A 20204-nucleotide genomic window follows, 5' to 3' on the forward strand; every position below is an offset into this window, starting at 1 on the left:
TGATGTAATGAGAACAGGAGAATTCTGGGAAGGAGGAAGCTGATTCCTCCCACTCTTGCTCAGACCATCGAAGCAGCAGGATGTGATCTGCCCCACTGAAAAAAACGTACTGAGCCACATGGCCAACATAGATCAGAAAAATGGGTAAATTAAGATGTGAGAGTTAGCCAGTGAGAGGCTAGAGTTAATGGGCCAATCAGCTTATAATTTATGAGACCTATTTGTGATTTTCTTTAGGGCTAAACAGTTGTGGGGGTAAAGGGCGGGACAAAAACCCCAACAACAAATGGCCCCCTTCATGTTACATATGTGGGCACATGTGGGCCATGGCATGCATGTGGAGATAAAGGAACAACTTATTGTTGTTGGCTCTCTACTCCCACTATGTGAATCCCAGGGATCAAATTCAGGTTGTCAGATGTGGCAACAAACACACCTATAGAGTCATCTCAGGAGCTCTAGCTTTTCATTCCTCCCCTCCCTTTTGCAGATATAATCTCATCATGTTATCCTAGGTAAGCCTTAAATGCAGTTATGCAATTGAAGCCTTTACCTCCCGAATGTTGAGATTATAAGCATGTACCACCACATCTGGTTAAACAGTTAGGCTCTTAAGGAATTGCTATTAGGTTTAGATAGCTGAAGAAGCCACATTTAGGGGAATCACTACATTTTTTGTAATTTTGCTTACACATAAGTCAATATTGTTCATGGACCAAACTGAAACTTATGGAGATAAGCTACAGGATGTTGTGGAATATTAAGATGTGTTATATTTGTTCATGCTGTGGAACATTTATTTTAATGATGCAAAAATGTGCTGCCTTCTTTTATATTGCATTTGTTTAACTCTGTGAAGCTGTGTGACTTTGCCTTTCTAAAACATCTGATTGGTTTAATAAAGAGCTGAATGGCCAATAGTGAGGTAGGAGAAATGATAAGCAGAACTGGCAGGTAGAGAGTATAAATAGAAGGAGAAATAAATCTGGGAGGAGGAGATCAGGAGACAAGAGAAGGAGGAGGAGGATGCCAGGGGCCAGACATCCAGCCACACAGTCAGACATGGAATAAGAAGTAAAGATATATAAATAAAGGAAGGTAAAAAAGCCCAGAGGCACAAGGTAGATGGGATAATTTAAGAAAAGCTGGCTAGAAACAAACCAAGCTAAGGCCAGGCATTTACATGAAAGAATAAGTCTCCATGTGTGCATTTATTGGCACCTGGGTAGTGGGCCCCCAAAAACTAAAAGGAAAAAAAAAAAACAGCTAACTACGATGAATGGGGCGTGTGAATTTCTCTTCTTTTTTCTTTTAAAGTAAATCAGCTAAGTATGTTGAAAGAGAGCAGCAAGCATAAAATAATGACTTGCATATAGCATCTCTAAAATTAAGGAAGATTTCTATGTAATATGAAAATATGAATATGAAATTTATCTACAGTAGAAGTTCACATCAGACTTAATGCCCCTTTAAAAAAAATCTCCTATCTGAAGTGTTTAACATTATTCCAGATAAAAGATTAAAGACAGGACTTTTACAAACCTCTTTGGCTTTAACCAAGTATATATTTTTCTGAAAATAGTTTATCAAAAAAAAAAAAAAGGAAAGCATCAGGACAAAACTTTATAGTCATGACTTTTGATAGAATTATCACTTTGTCATTTTCAAAATATTAAGTACTTATGAAAAAAGTTGGTTTAGAGAACTTGATATATATTATACTCTTTAGCCAAATATAAGGTAAGCTTAAACAAATACAAAATGTGCTTGAGTATATAACTAGGAAAAAACATTTTTCTCTTCTTTACTGCAACCAAACTACTTTTGCAAAAGTTCACTGAATTTAAAAACATTCTATTTTTTTTTATTTTTTTATTAGAACTGGTTGTCAACCTGTAGAAGAATGAAAATAGATCCATATCTATCACCATGCACAAAACTCAAGTCCAAATGGATTAAAGACCTCAATTTCAAGCTAAACACACTGAACCTGATAGAAGAGAAAGTGGGAAGTACTCTACAACATATGGGCACAGGAGATCACTTCCTACGTATGTCCCCAGCAGCACAGACATTAAGGACAACATTGAATAAATGGGACCTCCTGAAACTGAGAAGCTTCTGTAAAGCAAAGGACACTGTCACTAAGACAAAAAGGCAACCCACTGACTGGGAGAAGATCTTCATCAACCCTACAACAGACAAAGGTCTGATCTCCAAAATATATAAAGAACTCAAGAAACTAGACCATAAAAGGCTAATTAACCCAATTAAAAAATGAGGCACTGAACTGAACAGAGAACTCTCAACAGAAGAAATTCAAATGGTCAAAAGACACTTAAGGTCATGCTCAACCTCCTTGGCGATCAGGGAAATGCAAATTAAAACAACTTTGAGATACCACCTTACACCTGTCAGAATTGCTAAAATCAAAAACACCAATGATAGCCTTTGCTGGAGAGGTTGTGGAGTAAGGGACACACTCATCCATTGCTGGTGGGAATGCAAACTTGTGCAACCACTTTGGAAATCAGTGTGGCGATTTCTCAGGAAATTCGGGATCAACCTACACCAAGATCCAGTAATACCACTCTTGGGAATATACCCAAAAGATGCCCTATCATATGACAAAAGCATTTGTTCAAGTATGTTCATAGCAGCATTGTTTGTAATAGCCAGAACCTGGAAACAACCTAGATGCCCTTCAATGGAAGAATGGATGAGAAAGTGTGGAATATATACATATTAGAGTACTACTCAGCAGTAAAAAATGATTTCGTGAATTTTGCATGCAAATGGATGGAAATAGAAAACACTATTTTGAGTGAGGTATCCCAGACTCAAAAAGATGAACATGGGATGTACTCACACATAATTGGTTTATAGCCATAAATAAAGGACATTGAGTCTTTAATTTGCGATCCTAAAGAAGCTAAATAAGAAGGTGAACTCAAAGAAAAACATATAGTTATCCTCCTGGATATGGGAAGTAGACAAGATTGCAGGGCAAAAAATTGGGATCTTGGGGGTGGAGTGGGATGGGGATAAGGGGAGATGGGGAGAGAAAAGTGAGAAGGGGAAATGGGATGGTTGGGATAAAGGAAGGGTGGATATGGGAGCAAGGAAATATATATCTTAATTAAGGGAGCCATCATAGGGTTGGCAAGAGACTTGAACCTAGAGGGGCTCCCAGGTGTCTACAGCGATGTCTCCAGTTAGTTCCTTGGGCAGCTGAGGATAGGGATCCTGAAATGGCCCTATCCTATAGCCATACTGATGAATATCTTGCATATCACCATAAAACATTCTATTTTAAAATTAACACTCTGAATTAGTAAGCCAGATACACACACATATGTATTTACATATGCATATGTGTATTTACATGTACATTTGTAAAAATACATGCCCTTGCAGATTTCCAAAATGTTTTCATATAGCATGTTTTGTATATCAACTTACATTTGTCGTAAATCTTCTGGCACCTCCAATTTGATCTTATGAAAAGTATCTTTTGTAGCAGGCTTGTTGGGATTAACAGATCGTAGACGTTCAATTGTGACAATTTCATTATATGTAGCATCACATGCTGCATATTCTATCACATAAAACTGAGAGAAATAAAAATAAAGTCATTCTTAGTTATATTTTTAAAAGAATAGAAAAATGTACTTTTTCCTATTTTTTTCTTGAGATAGGAAATCTTAATAGCCCAGGCTAACCTAGTATTACTATGCAGCCAAGGATGACCTTGAACCCCCGATCCTCCTGATTTAGCTACCTGAGTGCTGGATTGTGGGCATGGATCACCATGCCCAGCTCCTACTGTCATTTTTGAAATATAAACTCTCAGTGGAGGGGGTACTTTTAATCAATGAAAACACATAGTATCTAGTAAATCTATAATAAAGACATTGTCATAAAATGACTTAAAAATTAAGTAGCAATTAAAAATAGATACCAAAATAAAAACGTGGTACCTGGGTTTAGAAAATGTAAATAGTATGAACAAATATGCATTTTCCTACCTCACCCTTTATCATTCTCACTTTAGCTAACCACCAACAGCAAGGTTCTTTTTCATTTGCTCTTGAATAAACCTACACAAAAATGACAGATATTTATGATTAATACAATTCAAAATCAGCATACATCACACATTGAAGAAAACTTCTTACATCTTTGAAATCATATGCCACATGTCTTCAAACCAAACTGTTCCTATATACTGACCCAGACAAGAACATCTAGTTAGAAACAACCTGAGAACTCAGTGATAAAAGCACTTTGCTTACTTTTTTTTCTCTATGTCAGTAATATTTAGTACTTTCAACACGGACACTGGAGAAAAGCTGGCATCCATAGCATGGTTTCTTTTATAGTACTTAATGAGCTACAAAATTGTGTCTGAAATCATTTAAATATCATTGTTTTATTCTAATAAGTAAAACTAATGCAAAGTTACAGATACCAGTTACAACTACCTGTTCACTACATTCAGAGATCACTCAGCCACCAGGGTCTTGTATTTTATCTTTCCTGAAGGCTACTTTGCTTTTCTGGCTCAATCTTCTTCATAAAAAAAGAACAAATCTATACTGGCAATCTTTATCTTTCTGGCTCTCATACAGAATTCTAATAATTATCTCCTGGAAAACCACTCCAAAGTTCAGTTGCAATGTGTACCATGGAATCTTTTGTGAAGACACTAGCAAATAAGTGTTAAAAAAAACCTTAAGTGTCGTGACCGGCTGTGCCATCTCATTAGCTCCATAGGTAAGCTTTATGAGGCTTCTCTCTGTACCTTACCTGCCATGCAACTATGTCAAAAAAAAAAAAAAAAAAGCAAAATGGTTTTCTTTACCCCTCCAAAGTCTTGACATAGAAACAAACAAAAACATAAACTGGCATTTGCTTTTACACAGCCTTCAGCCCACAGAGAGGATGACAGAAGAGGATTTTTGAAAAAGAACATACACATTTGTTTACTTGGTGATGTAAGTATATGGGTACACATGTGGAGGTCAGAGGACAACCCCCAGGTGTCCATTCTTTTCTTCTACCATGTAAGAATCTAATTCAGATCACACAGTCTTGGTATAGCAAGTATCCTTATCTGCTGAGCCGTATCAGCAACCTGAAGACCTTTAGGTTTGAATAACATCTCTATTTACAACTAAGATCTCATGAAAAGCCAAGCCTAGGAGACACTAAGTACATTTTTAGGCAAATAAATATGTTATTCTATTTTTTCATTTAAACTGTAGAGAGAACATAGGTTTGGACATTCAGAGACCTTCTCTGGCTAGACTCTGAAATAACACTACTGCCCTGGCATTATCTTCCATTTAGCTTTCTCTCCCTTCATTTGATTTTCACTTGTCAGGACATTAGCTATTCCAGCTAGAATATAACCTCATAAAAAGCAGGAGACTGTCCTGTTTGGATGTGCCTCTCATATCCAGACCAGAAAAGAAGCATTTTAGGACCTAACCTCATTTTGCTTACCGCTAACAAGTATCTATTATTTCTTTTCTTCATACTACAAATATGCATGAAATTACAAAAAAAGGGGGCATTCTGCTAAGTCCTGCAGAGAAAAATGAGCTCAAAATGAGGCCTGTGAAGCAGGAGGTAAGATAAGAGTGTAAGTGCAAAGTATAATACAAAACCAACTTTCAATTAGTAGAGAATTACAAATTCAATGATTTTGATCAAGTCTCAACAGCACCTTTTATTCTAAGAGCTCAATGGTAGAAGAGCAGGTAGTTCACAGTATATTCTGTAAAAACATTTGGGCTATAAATGTGATCTAAAAAGATACAGGTTTGAAAAATATATACTAGATTCATGACTAGTTGACTACTAAAATAAATTTTAGGTTACTAGACTATTAAATAGAACTATTTCCTTTTGTTTATTTGTTTTTTGAGACAGGGTCTATCTCCATAGACTTGGCTGTTGTAGAACTCACTATATAGATCTAGTGGGCCTTGAACTCATAAAAGCCCACTGCCTCTGTCTTTTGAGTGCTGTTATTAAAGGCATGTGCCACAACATCTGGCTCTAGAATTACTTCTTAAATTTGTTTTTGGAGGTAAGGATCTCATGTACGTAGAGCTGACATCTAACTTAATATACAGGCAACAACAAAGTAAGAACTCCTAAACTGCCAGTCTCCACCTCCTAAGTGCTAGGATTATAGACATACATCATCATCATGCCTTGTTAGAACTATTACTTTTCTTTGTAAAACTATTTTTACAAATTCGTTTTGTTTAAAAAGTGGGCTTAATAAGAAGTAAGAAAAAAGTATTATCTAAACAAAGATTTAGAGATGGGGACAAGCGTTTAATAATGAACAAACGAACTTGAGACAGTGGCAAGATAATCTGTGCGTGTTGCTGAAATAGTCAGATATAAGTACCATATAACATTTCAAATCATTAACTAAAAGGGATACTCATAAGAATTATGCCCACTTCAACTCTATCACTCAAGGTAGTTTAAATACTGTTAAAAGTAAGATATATTTTAAAAATCCAAGAAAATTAAATACACAGATGCCTTCAGTCCTTAGTTATGTTATGGCTGGGGGAACTCACCTCAACTTCATCACTTTCATTTATATCTTTATTATAACCTACAGGTGGTGGGAATCTCACATCATGGAATGGAATCTGTCTGTCTGGCTGCCAGCTGCAAATAAACAAAATATCATTATTTGATATGCTTCTGATGTTTAATGGAAACAGTGACCATGTTGCAATTAACTTTAGTTAAATGTGACTCTTTCTTGTTTTAAAGAAGCAAATGCCTTCTAATGGCCAGTTTTTGCTGAGTGGTGCATAATGGCATTGTACAGACATTTTAAGAAAGTCTACATGCAGCATAGCAGCCTGTGCTTCCACAAAGAATTTCTTTAAACACAATAGATAAAAACTATTATTCAAAATGTTTTTCATCTAATAATTCCAACTCTAAGACTTTTAAAGCCTAAGTCCACAGTAGAAATTCTTTTGATGCTTAAATTAGTATTGGTAATTGTTAGTAATCTACTTGCAAAATAATTATGACCACATTCCATCAACCACAGAAACTGTCCTCTACTTCCCAAGCAAAACTGCAGTCAACACATTAGCAATTCTCAACTCACTTTTCCCCCTTTAAATTTTAGATCCCACGAGGTAGTCAATTCTTGCCACAGGTAGCTGGATGCTGATCGGTATGATGTATCAGCATGGACTGGGTTGGTGGGGGTTCTCCTAAACCACAGAAACCCAATGGAGACAGCCTACAGGAGTTCAATTAAATTGCCTACATTTCTTAAACTTAAAATAATAAGGAATAGCTTTAAGATGCCATTTCTTTATTTGGCTTTTACTTGCAAAGACAAAATACTAAGCAACAATTTTATAAAGATACTGGATGATTCAATCACTGGAGCAGTCAATTTTCTTGAAAGAAACTGAGATCTGTTCTGTATAAAACATATATAACACATATATATTTTTAGATTTATTTAAAATTTTCTGTGCTTATATATACACCTGTGTATCTGTGCATGTAAATGGATAAAGGCCAGAAGAGAGTAACAGATCCTCTAGAACTAGAGTTTCAGGTGCTGGGAACTGAATTTCAGTCCTCTGTAAGAACAGCAAGCATCCTTAACTGCCGAGTAACCTCTTAAGCCTCATAAAATGCCTATATTTTGACACAGGACATTTTAGTACAACACAATTAAGGAATACTAATTTTTCTTTCTTTCTTTCTGTTTATAAAGAAGAACTATTATATAAAAGGAAAAATAATTCAGAATACGTGGAAATATGATGAGTGATGAAATTAGACTGACTCCTCTCTGTGACTAATGAATACATGGGGCTGGGCGGTGATGGTGCACGCCTTTAAACCCAGCACTTGGGAGGCAGAGGCAGCAGATCTCTGTGTGTTCAAGGCCTTCCTGGCCAGTCTGGACTACAGAGTGAGTTCCAGGACAGACTCCAAATTTACAGAGAAACCCTGTCTCAGAAAAAAAAAAGAATATATTGGAAAAAATGTAATTAAAATAAAACAGAACATTCTTTTTATACCTTTTGATAGTGACTTTTAACATGTTACAAAATGATTGGTAAATTTCACTTGTAAAAGCATACAATGCAAAATATACATTTTTTGGTTCCAAAGGAGTGACAATGACTTTAATTCTTTACAAAAAGAGATAGAGATTCAAATCTATTGTTCAATGTTAAATATGGAAGGTTAAAACCTAAGTGCCCTAAATAAGCTATTCTTCCTAAATGAAAGGACTCTATTCTATGAAATACTATATGTGTTTTACTTCATGCTTGATGAACCTTTCTCTTCCTTCACACTCTTTTTTAGATGTAGATGGAAAGCCAAAATAGAAACACACAAAAAAGAACAGAGTCCGCTTAATAGTTTATAGTTCACAGGAGAAACTAAGAGCAGTAAACCCAAATGTCCATTTTGGAAAACAGTGTTTTACTAATGAAGAAAATAAGCAGATAAAAGTATAAACACAATAAGGCTGGAAGCATGCCTTAGCTGCTTGCAGAGGACCTGAGATGGTTTTCAGCACCCATGTTGGGCAACTTACAACTGCCTCTAACTCCAGTTTCAGAGGGGATATGATACTTCTAGCCTCAATCAACATCTGTATTCATGCTGAACACACACAGAGATATACATACAGGCACACAGTAAAAGTAATAAAGAGTTTAATTACAAAAAGATTATCCTCCAAATTATCAATGGTTCCTTCAGTAGAGGTATGATATTATAGTTGTCTATTGTGTAATGATGGATCCTTAAAAAAATAAAAAGGCAATTATGGAACTTTTGTCTTTAGGCATTTAGAGAAAGGTATTCTATTATTTAAACTTGTAATGTAGACTAACATCATTAGTTTAGAGCATGGAACTTGGTTGATTATTCTCAATCATCTATGTCCTTCTAAATGTACATCAAGCATCAAAGGCTACTACTTTGCCCTGTTCCTAGCTAAAAGTACTGTGTTTACAGTCTAATTTCAGATTTTTCTAGACAGTGAATTGCAGATCTACTCATAATATTTTAAAATCAAGGCATTTGTGTCTCTGTGCCACAGACTGCATTTTGGGAGATTTACTGAGATATAATTTATAAACCACACAATTCACCAATTTAAATGTACAATTCAATAGGGTTTAGTATATTTTCATGTATATACAGTTATTGTTAGTGAATTGTAGAAACATTTTTATCACTACAAAGAAAGTCTTCTATACTTTAGCCTCCCTTTCACCCCCTAATAAATTCTAAACAATCACTATACTACTTTATTATCTACAGATTTTTAAGATTATTTTAGCCTGATTTGGATGTACTTAATTGCCGTGGTTCCAAAAAAATTCTATGTCACTATCCACAGTTAGCAAAATCCTAGTATGAGCACCAAATTTATGACTTCAGTGTCTTAAGTGGCTACTACTACTAAAAAAAAAAAAGGCCTTTATTAGTACTCAAGTTTAGTTAATAGATTTTTCCCCAATAAAATATCTATACTATTGACTTTTACACACAGCCCATATACCTAGATCTTTAAGTATTGTTTTATGATCTAGAAACAGAAAGCAGTAAAGATTACCTGTTACAATTAATGATTCAAATTTATGAAAAATAAAAATAACCTAAAGTAGAAACATAATTTTTCCTGGTAAAACAAACTGTATAATTAAAAAAATACTATAAAACTACAACCATTTTTTCTTGCAAACATCCTATATTTTCAATTTTTAATAAAATTACAAATATTCCTCCTATTTAAACTCTCAGCTGCCAGTAGAGAAGAATGTGCCTTTTTTCATAATCAAATGAACATAAAGGATCAAGATTATACATTAAGGAACTCTGAAGACATACATTAGCAGGAGAGAGCCTTTTATTGATTTAATACTGAGCTCTTTCAGAACTTCTTGTTTGGTAATAGGAAAGACACTCTAACCAGACTTCATTTTTAAGAAAACGAGAAGAAAAAAAAAAGGAATGGGTATAAAGCATTCTGTCTTCAACATTAAGATTATAGAGTGAGAAACTTACTTGTTTTCAAAAGCAACTGTTATTGAATCTTCATGAACATCTTTTACAAATGCCTGGAAGTAAAATACAATAAATTAACTTATAAGCTAACTTTTAAGGTAAATTTTAGAGATATTTAAGAATAAAATGAGTCCCAGTTTGTGGTGTTGCATGCCTTTAATCCCAGCACCTAGGAGACAGAGGCAGGTGGATCTCTGAGTTCTGAGTTCGAAGTCAGTCTTGTCTACAGAGCAAGTTTCAGGAGAGTCAGAGCTACACAGAGAAACCCTGTCTTGAAAAACAAAAACAAAAAAAACAACAAAAAACAAAATAAAATATGGAATAAAATGAATCTTTGAAAAATCAGTTTCTGATGTTCACTTATTCACCATATTTATTTTGCCAGGTACTACATATTAGGATTTAGTAATACACAGACAGTTACAACATTAAATTAGAAAAATTGCCTTAGACTTTAGAAACTCAAAGAGATAGTTACATTGGACAATACAATTCACTGTTGAGTAAGGTGCACTTTAGGCTACATTTTTAAAAGTTAAGAAGCTTACTCTAGAACCACATGCCTAGCAGTAAAGATAAGCTGTAACTTCTCCATGAGTACTGTATTGTTCTTTTCCACTTTGTACTTATTTTCTATTTGCTTTTTAGGTTTCAAGTAAGAAAGTATAACTAAGTTAAATTTAGTTTATGCACTATTATCTTGGAAATACTTAGAATGAACTCAATGAATGTCTATTAAGTGAACTGGTGCCTAATATGTTCCTCTCACAGCCTGAGTAAAAGATCTGTTTGTTGGCAGTGCTATATTACTTTGGTAAGGGAGAGATACTGGAAAGGTGAGGAATCTACTGACTCTTAAAGTATAAGGAAAAATTAAAAAGGTCAGTGGAGGATGAAGAAGCAAGAATAAAAGTGTAGACAATAAAAAGCATCTTGAGACTGGAATAAGTCATCAATAAGAAAGCTGTGACAATGAAAGAAGTGTAGTACGAATAATAAAAACCCAGAGTCAGATATTGGGGTTCAACCTAAAAACCAGAAAAGCAAAGCAGTCAAGTCATTAGAGAGGGCTCACCTCTACCAAGGCTGGGTGATTGTAAAGTAAGCCTCTCTCTCCTCCCAGTTTATATTTCTTCTAGTGCTGCCAATGACTACCTAGGACTGAGATTAAAGGTGTGAGCCACCACCACCTGGATTTGTTTCTGCATTGATCTTGTACAGCCCAAAGTAGCCTTGAACTCACAGAGATCTTTCTGATTCTGTCTCCCAAATCCTGGGATTAAAGGTGTGTGTCACCATTGCCTGACCTCTATTGGCTTTATCTTTGCCTCTGGTCTTCAGGCAAGATTTGTTTATCAAAATACAAATAATATACCACTATAAGAAAGAACAGGATTTAAACCATGATGTATTTGTATGGGAGTGGGATGGATAGCTACAAATCAAGCAATAAATGTTCCTTTGAGAAGACAGCAGCACCAAAGAACCCTGCTGACACTGAGTAACAGAGAAAGTTATTTCCCTAGGGTTCATTTCACCAATATGGCCTTGGCAGCACACCTTAGTGATTCACCTGCTTTTAAAGGTATAATAAAGATTATGGAAATTTCAAGCCAAATCGCAAAAGAAATACTAGAGGCCAAGCAAGCAATATGTGTACCAGGGATAAAATCCCTATAAGGAACCCCTGAACGATAATGTGAAGCCAAAGATACAATGGAGACTCCAGACAGTTGGAAATTACAGGAATGTGGAATGAGGCCAAAAAGCTGCAGGAAGCAAGCAACACACACACACACACACACACACACACACACACAGACAGAGTTACAGGTTTAAATGATAAGAAACCCAAATTTTCTTCCCACCTATCTGATCTCGCTTATTTCCCAGATTTATTTATTAAAATTTCTATAGCACATTTTAACAACTATAGTTCAATACCACTCAACATACTTTAGAATGTACACTATTTCATAAGCAAGCATGCTTCCAGTATGCTAATATTTAACAACAAAGGTGACTGATTTTGAATTAAAAGTTGTGAGAATTGTTCACTCAAGTTCTTGATGTTTTTCACTACAGAATAAAACTTTGGAGAAGGGAAAGGATAGCCATTATATGCCCATGTATTCTTTGTCCTCACACAATAGCTAATATCAAGTTAATATTATTATTTCTGGGGGAGATTACTAGACTCCCAACTAAAACCAAGACTTCCTTTGCCCTTCATTTACTAAGAAAATTTAATTGCTTCCTCACCCTTGTTGAAAGTTGTGTGATGTTTACATGCCTTGGCAACAGCACAACAACACTAGGTCTTTACAGTGCATTATATACTGAAAATGTTAAATTCTTTAGTCAGCAAACTGGACTTTGGTACTGCTGGGTGAAGAACTGTCCTTTGCAAAGCAGTCTTTGCCTAAACCTATGCAGTCTGTGATAACCAGATGCAATCTACATTAAAATTAATTACAATTAAATTCAGTAATCCATTCACCTATCACATTTTGAGTGTTTAAGAGCTAGGGATAGCACAGTGGCTATTGTAGCAAATCCTACTTATTTAAAACATTTACAAGTGTTAAAAGTTTTCAAATCAACCATAAAAGCACTCTTTAAAAGTCAGTCTTATGACTATATGGCTGTATTTTCTTTTCTCCCTACTTGCCTAAGTTATTATTCAGTTTAATCATATGCATTCAGTACCTTTGCCTATTTCCTAAAAAATGAAGTGTTCTCTCAAAGGAGAGCTGTAAATGGTATAACTGAAAAAGAGAGAAAGGAAAATATGGAAAAAAAATGTTTTCACAGTCCTTGAATTTAATTCTGGGTGAAGTGTCAGAAATCGTTTGAGTAATCATCACATCCCCACAGGGCCAGTGCCTCTGAGTTAATGAGACTTATCTATGTATAGATATTTGCATGATTGTTTCAAAATCAGTCATTTTTGGCCACTGTTTGCATATAGAAGGGATGTAATACCTTCTGATTGCTGCATTACTAGGCAGAATAAAGGAATTTCATCAATGGATTCTGGCCTGCACACACACTCACTCACAATAAGGACAAAAAATATATCCTGCCAGTTCTAAGGTCTTTTAGCAAACCTTCCCTCCACAGGTTCGGCATATCCCTATGTGTTTTCATCATAATTCTTCCAACAATGCTTTTTATATCTGCCTCTCTCTTAATTCATTTACTAGGTTCCTCTAGAAAGCCAGAAACCACTTGGAAAACTCCATTTTGCTGAGATTCTATACTATCATGCTATGTTGGTGTTTGTAAAGACTACAGGATGATAGGATTTCTGCGATATACTCAAAGGCATATGGGATGAATGCCTGAAGTGTTTCACTGCATCTGACAGGTAGGGCTATTACTCAAATCAGAGAACTTAAGAGGTTGAATTTTGTTGTGAATTAAATACAGGCTCAAAATCTTAGTTGGCTCTATCATATAACAGCTGCCAAGATCAGGGAACCTCATTTTTAAAGGACCCAAACCAGCTTTTTAAATTTGTAATGTAATTATTCACATATGTAATTTTCATAAAAGATATTGAACCATAAATGCCTTTGTATTTCAGAATGTTAAATTCTCCCCCATACTTTAAAACAAAGGCTTTAATGGGGCTATCAAACCAGAAGTTCTTAAGGGCATGACTAAAGACTGAGGTTCTCCACAGGATGTCAGTCACTCAATAGTGCTAATGTTTTTCCCTAAGGAGAGATGAGAATTAACCACTCATAATCATGACAGGATCTACAGACTGCTATTTGGAAAAATAAATGAAAGTCTTAAAGGTCAAATAGTGGCTTAAAAATAATACAGAAAAAGAAAGGGATCTTTCCGCAAAGTTACTAAATATTAAAAGGCTACTTTGACTCTAGGAAAAAGAAAAAAGTGACAAAAGACTTTAGGGTTTGGAAAAAGTAATAAAACACACGAAGGTTGTTTACCAGAGAAAAGGGGAAAGTTTACAACATCATAGCCAGAACTATCTAGTTCAAATACTGCTTTATTAAATTTTTGCATGAAAGACAGAAAGCTCAGCCCTATTTGGGTAAACTTTATTCCCCTGACACCCTTACACATCTAAAGTTTCAAGATGTGTGAAAAAGTCATACTAGGGGTTAGAAAAATGGCTCCATGAAGAGCACTGGCTGCTCTTCCAGAGAATCCTGGTTCAATTCCCAGCACCTACCAAAACACCCATACATATAAAATAAAGTAAAAGATAACACAGTATCTTAAACAGGAAAGAACTGGTCACCAGAGGTCATTTTATAAGTTTCAATGTAGCCAACCCTCTTCCACTTAAATGTTACATTATCAGTAAAGACAATGTAACAGAATGTGTAATGCAGAGAAAGCTTAACAGCAGTTTAAAATAACCTTCCTAGGAAATAGTACAGGGGCATTTAAAATGTACAATTCAAACCCAAGGTTTCATAAATGCATTGAGTTTTTATTCCCCCCGCTTCACATGTAGGTACTAGCAATGTAAAGGAATGAACAATAAAACTTAGCAACAGTTCTTCCACAAATTCTAAGAAAAATTTAATTCACCCTGACCAAAGACAACATAAGAACAAAGAAAACAGTATCCACTGACTTGTTTTCCTGATATTTATATACTGTTTATATTAAGTTACACAGTTTTTCAGGTTTAGTGAGCTCCATGAGTAAGTAAAAAAAGGAAATGTCACAGCAGGGTCAAAGATTTGTAACTTCATCTTTCCTTAATAAGAATTTATAGAAAAAATTACAGAATATTTTTAAACTAGAAGGGTTAATAAAAAAGAAAACTGATACATAAAGTTGAGATTTATGACATCTTTGTGTTCACAGTTAAAATTCACTGTAGAAAAACTATAGTTAGGGGATGCTTAAGCAATGTCGTAATAACAAATATGAGCAAAGATAAAAATGAAAAGTGGGCAGGAAACAGAATCATTTTTTTTTCAAGCTAAATCTCATCGTTTCATGTCAAAAGTCTGATTTCAAATCCCAGATCCTAAGCTTTCAGCACCCTGACAGCATTAGTAATTATTTCATCTCCCTATACATCTACATCCTTATGAAAATGAAAACAGTGGGACAAGTAATGGAGGCAAAGCAGTGCTTAGCACTCCATACCTGGTAACTATGACCATAACCATGATAGCAATCATCTCCCAGAGTGGGCCAGACTCTGAACTCCCAAATTGGATTCACTGTTGGATTTTGCACATAATTAACATTTTGAGATTTTCAGAATGGGAGTAGGAGTTGAAAAATGCACATTTCCAAGGTGTTGTGTTGCATCCACAAAGACATTAAATCTTACAAAGAGTATGTAGATTTGGGAAGATAAAATGTGGCAATTTACATCATTCATTTTTTCAACATTCAAAGTAACATCAATACTCAAAGTTTTCTGGCTGTCAGAGAAAACTATGAATGCGAGAATATTTGCACTTCATGCAGGTTTATAAATTTCTAAAGCTTGTGAAAGTTAACTTGTGATAATGCACTGATTTCTATCAATGTAGCTAAAATCACATGCTGGGCCCTAATGACTTTTAAAAAATCCTTTAAAAAAAAAAAAAAGACATGGTTTCACTATGTATTCCTGCCTGGCATGGAACTTAAGAGATCCACCAGCCTCTGCATACTAAGTGCTGGGATTACAGATGTGTGCCACCATGCCTGACATTAAAAAGGTCTTGACTGTACTGCACATAGTAAAGTACTACCTATGGCAACAATACTCTGTTAATGGTAGTCTTTTCTCAGATGCTAAGCTTAAAACTAAGATATTTAAGTATAATATGATAATATATTTGTGAATTTATATAATTACAGATAATAAATTAGATATTAGCCATTATAATTTGAAATTAAAAACTTTTGTATTGGGCTGGAAAGATAAAACTCAGCAAGGGTAAGAGCACTGGTTGCTCTTGCAGAGGACCCAGGTTCATTTCCCAGGACCCACATGGTTGCTCCGAACTGTCTATACTCTTGTTCCAGGGGATCTGACACCTTCACACCAACGACCATAAAATAAAGTTAAATTATTTTTAAAAAGTTTTGTATCATATGTCTCCAACATGATTTGTTAATTTTCATACTAGAATATAAAACTTAGAAATATTTGTATAGAGAGTAGTTTCCCATCTGAATGGTACCCATTCTACATCTAAAGTGAAGTTAATTTATCATTCTCAAAACAACAAAACTGTAATAAACAAAAAAAAGCTACATAGGGGCAGATGCTCCTAGAAAAAAGATATATTGCAATGTATTGCAACATTGCTGATTTAAAGATTGTAAAGATCATGAGAGATAGAAATCAAAGTGTCTTCATATTTTAAATAACATGCCTGAAGGGCTCAAAAACTGGTAAATGTGACCAACTTTTACTAGGTTAAAGAAATACCACAGCTTAAAAGTAGAAGTTCTAATGATTACTAAATCTAACTTTCAACTTTAAAAATAAACACCAGGGGGGCGGGGGAGGGCTGGTCCTGAGAGAGCTCAGCAGGTAAAGGTTTGCAGACCTGAGTTCCATCCCCAGTAGCCATATGATCAAGAGAGACAGCCAATCTCTGTAAGTTGTCCTCTGACCTACACAAGTGTGACATGGGATGGACACAGGCACATACCACCTCACACAGTCCCAAATAAATCTAATAAAAGTTTAAACACCGAAAAAAAAAAAAAGAGCTTGTTGGCCCTTAGCATGTGAGAAGCATATTTTGTGGATTTAGAATCTTTTAGAGAAAGAATCAAATCCTTTCTAGCATGTTCTACAAAGTTATTCTGCAAACTTAATATGCAACTATCTTTCAGAATACCGTAGTACTGGTAAGCAAATCAAAACTGAATTCAATTATACTGAATCTGACTTGTTTGGCTTTAAATTTTTATTTCTCTCAATTTAATGAACGAAGTCCTCAGTTTTTAATGATTGTTATTTCTCTGTCATCTATTTCACTAGAAAGCAGCTTAGCATGCTTCCACTTTACTTTTTCTGCTCACAGCCAATATTTTAAGTGATGTAACATTTAAACCTATTTTGTACAGACAATAATATCCTTCCCTTAATACAGACCAGTTGAAATGCTTTTTTAAAAATAAACTTAAACACAATAGCAATTCCTCAACATACATTTTTCAAAGTATTACATTTTGCCTCAAGGAATAAAAGGATAATCCATAATCCATTGTTCACCTTCAAATTAAGATGTCACTGAAAAACAAAGCCAAGAAAACAGCAAGGGAATTAATAGCAAAAACAGAGTACTTAAAAATATTAGTCAGTTTGCAAACAAAATTACTGGAGCCAATAAATCCTTCAAGAGTAGGATGGGCTACTTGTCTTCGATGGCAAGCCAACTTCATTAAAAGCCACTAACAGTGGACTCAAATCTAAGCTGGTATTAGAGATGAACAAAAATACTACTTAACTATTATCCCTTGCTCATCTGTGGCTCAGTGCCCCAACTCTAGCAAGAAAAACTGTCACTCTAGAATCTAGAAATGGAATGCAAACTAACCAAAACTAACTGGAAAAAAAATTTATTACAGCAAATTGAAAATAAATACACCGGTAAAATTAATAACATAAATGCTGTGTTATTTATGTCTCCTTCTACAAATACAACAAAAGGATTTTTTTTACTATAAATTAGTATTTTACAAGTCTTCCTCATTCATGAAAGTTATCTTTCTCTAAATGTCTTCATAAACTTGGTAAAAGCATAATTTATTAAAGTCATTTACCTGAGTCTACTCAAGTATGTCCCATTTGAAATGTCCAAGTTATTCCACAATAAACTTAAAAATGTTGGATAATGGTAAAAGCTATTTTCCATGCTCCCTTCCATGTGCGCCTCCCATTACTAAAATATCTAGCGAGGCGGGGCCTTACAGAGGTTATAAACATTCAAGAAAGGAGAATTTATAATATTGCTAGAACTACATTATGCAGTATCAACAATCACACCACAGCTACACAAAAATATTTTAAGGTTCCTATACGATGTTACCTGATATTCAATGGTATAAAAACTCTCAGTAATTCAATTCCATGAACGCCTGCATCAAACCTCAACAATATGGTCCAGTGCAACACGGCAAAAGTCAAAGCGAATACATGCCTTTTGCTTTGAGCACAGAACAAATATTCCAAACAGTCTTGGTAAAATTCACTAGCAATCGTATAGTCCCAGTTAATTTCCTTAAGTTCTGTCGCACACATTCGAGTCCTTGAGAACTTAAACACAGAGAAAAATTTTAAGTAAGCAGACTTGTGAATATTTCCAAAAGCGGACCCATGGGCATCCCTGAATTTTTCCCAGTAAGAAAGAGGCTAGGAGGCCGGCGTCGTTAATGGCTCTCTCAGATGTCACGGTCTTACAGAAACTTTTAGGTCTAAAAACCTCCCTCGGAATTCACAAAGCAAGGCCAGTAAAAATCAGTTGCCATTGTGACTCCCAGCTGACTACCCCTTCTTCCTAGCTCCACACCCCTCGCCCTGAACAGGGGAGCTCTCCAAAGTCTGGAGCGCAGAGCGAAGAGCAGGAGCCAGATTCCAGCAGCTGTCCAGGCGAGGCTCCCGGCTCCCGCCTGGCTCCCCGCGTGTCAGGCCCGGAGCCCTCTGTGAGGATCATTTGGGAAAGCAGGACTAAACCGCTGCCACCCCACGCGGCACCGGCCCCAGGGCCGGATCGCCTGTTCCCGCTTCGCTGACCGAGCTCGGTCACCCAATAGCTCTCAACTCCCCGCGCTCCTTCGCCTTCCACCGGGCGTCGGGGCCTGGGGCGCCGGGAGTCGGAGCCGGAGGATGGCTACAGGCCCCGAGTCCGCTGCTTCCCTCCACCCCCAGTCCACCGCACCCGCCGCGCCCGCGGGGCCTGCCGCCGCCGCCCGGGACACAAGGGAGGAAAGGAGGCCGAGGACCGGGCCTGTCCGGTAGCCGGTTACCTTGTAGAAAGCGCCATTGGAGCCCCGCACTTCCACCACCAGCTCCTCCATCTTCTCGTCCGTCCTCGCGCCGGGAGCCCGCCTCCGAGAGGTGGGCTGCAGGCGCTCGAGGCCCAGCCGCCGCCGCCGCGTTCCCGCACGCCCCCCGGCAGCGGCGCCGCCGTCACTGCCACCGCCCGCGCTCGCCGTCCGTTGGCTTCACTGCCCGCCCTCTCAGGCGCGGCCCCTCACCGGAAGTGAAACCGAAACGCTGCCTAGCGCCTGACTGAGGCCAAGGCGCTGCCCGCGCCTCGTGTAAACAGTCAAGCGATGTCACGTGGCCCGAGACGCCCCGCCCCCAGTGGGCTCGGCCCCCTCGGCTCCGCCCTCACCCCCCCGGGGGGGGCGAGCATGCGCAAGCGCCCTCTTGGGAACCTGCCCTGGGTAACAGGGCGGACCTTGTGGTGGCGGGCTCCGTTGCTGAAAGGCGGGAAAGCGCAAAGGGTGGTGACAGGTCGCGCTGTCTCTGGTCACCTGGCTGGGACTAGAGACCCTTTCTGTAGTTGATGAAGCGAGGCCTTGGGATAAAGCCTCCAGGTGTCGAAAACCGGGCCCAGGAGGACGGGACGGGCTTTGGGTAGATTTTTCTACGTGGTAGCATTGACCTGATTGAGCTGGAGGTCGGAGCAGGAGGGGCGGTGAAGAAAAGTGATCAACTCAATCTCAGCACACTTTGATCTAGAACAATGGGAACTACATTGACGCTGACTTCTGAGGCCCACACAACTGGAAGGCAAAGTTAACTGCTATACATCCTGTAGTTTTTGAGGGGCAGTGGGGGTGTATCAGGATTTCAGGAAGTGTTCAGCAGTTCAGACACTGCTGGCCCACACACTTTATTTTCATTCTTGGCATTTGAAATAAAGGAGAGAGAGAGGAAAAAATGTGTTAAACACTTGCTAATTTCCTTAGTTTGCTTCTATCTCTTCTATGAGTACTCGGTACCAGAGGGTGAGCGTCAGTAAGACAATTATGTCACCTGTCTAAGTATGTCTCTGTGCCCTTTCCAGGTAGAACCAAGTCTAAGCTTTTTCTTCTGGCCTCTATACTGGGCTTGTATCCAGCCTGACCCATGTTCCCTTAATCTA

At 37.1% G+C, this 20204-nt stretch overlaps 1 protein-coding gene across 9 annotated transcripts in view; it reads right to left on the reverse strand.

Moving 5' to 3' along the window:
- The window catches only part of Fmr1 (fragile X messenger ribonucleoprotein 1), a 40537-nt gene extending 21187 nt beyond the window's left edge, over positions 1-19350 (reverse strand). For 5 of the 9 annotated variants that reach the window (XM_050129997.1, XM_050129994.1, XM_050129993.1 and 2 more), the window contains exons 1-5: positions 19078-19350; positions 10102-10154; positions 6606-6699; positions 4029-4100; positions 3463-3611 (exon numbers count right to left, since the gene is read on the reverse strand). In XM_050129997.1, the coding sequence (XP_049985954.1) occupies positions 3463-3611; positions 4029-4100; positions 6606-6699; positions 10102-10154; positions 19078-19128 (419 nt within the window). In that variant the 5' untranslated portion in view covers positions 19129-19350. Of the gene's footprint in view, positions 1-3462; positions 3612-4028; positions 4101-6605; positions 6700-7156; positions 7266-10101; positions 10155-19077 lie in introns of those variants that run through there. The other 4 variants (XM_050129998.1, XM_050129992.1, XM_050129990.1 and 1 more) reach the window with 3 other exon arrangements.
- Between the last annotated feature and the right edge of the window lie 854 nt (positions 19351-20204).

This window comes from Alexandromys fortis, unplaced genomic scaffold (assembly GCF_014885135.2).
Source record: "Alexandromys fortis isolate MF-2015 unplaced genomic scaffold, M_Fortis_MF-2015_v1.1 scaffold_305, whole genome shotgun sequence".
NCBI classification, from domain to species: domain Eukaryota; kingdom Metazoa; phylum Chordata; class Mammalia; order Rodentia; family Cricetidae; genus Alexandromys; species Alexandromys fortis.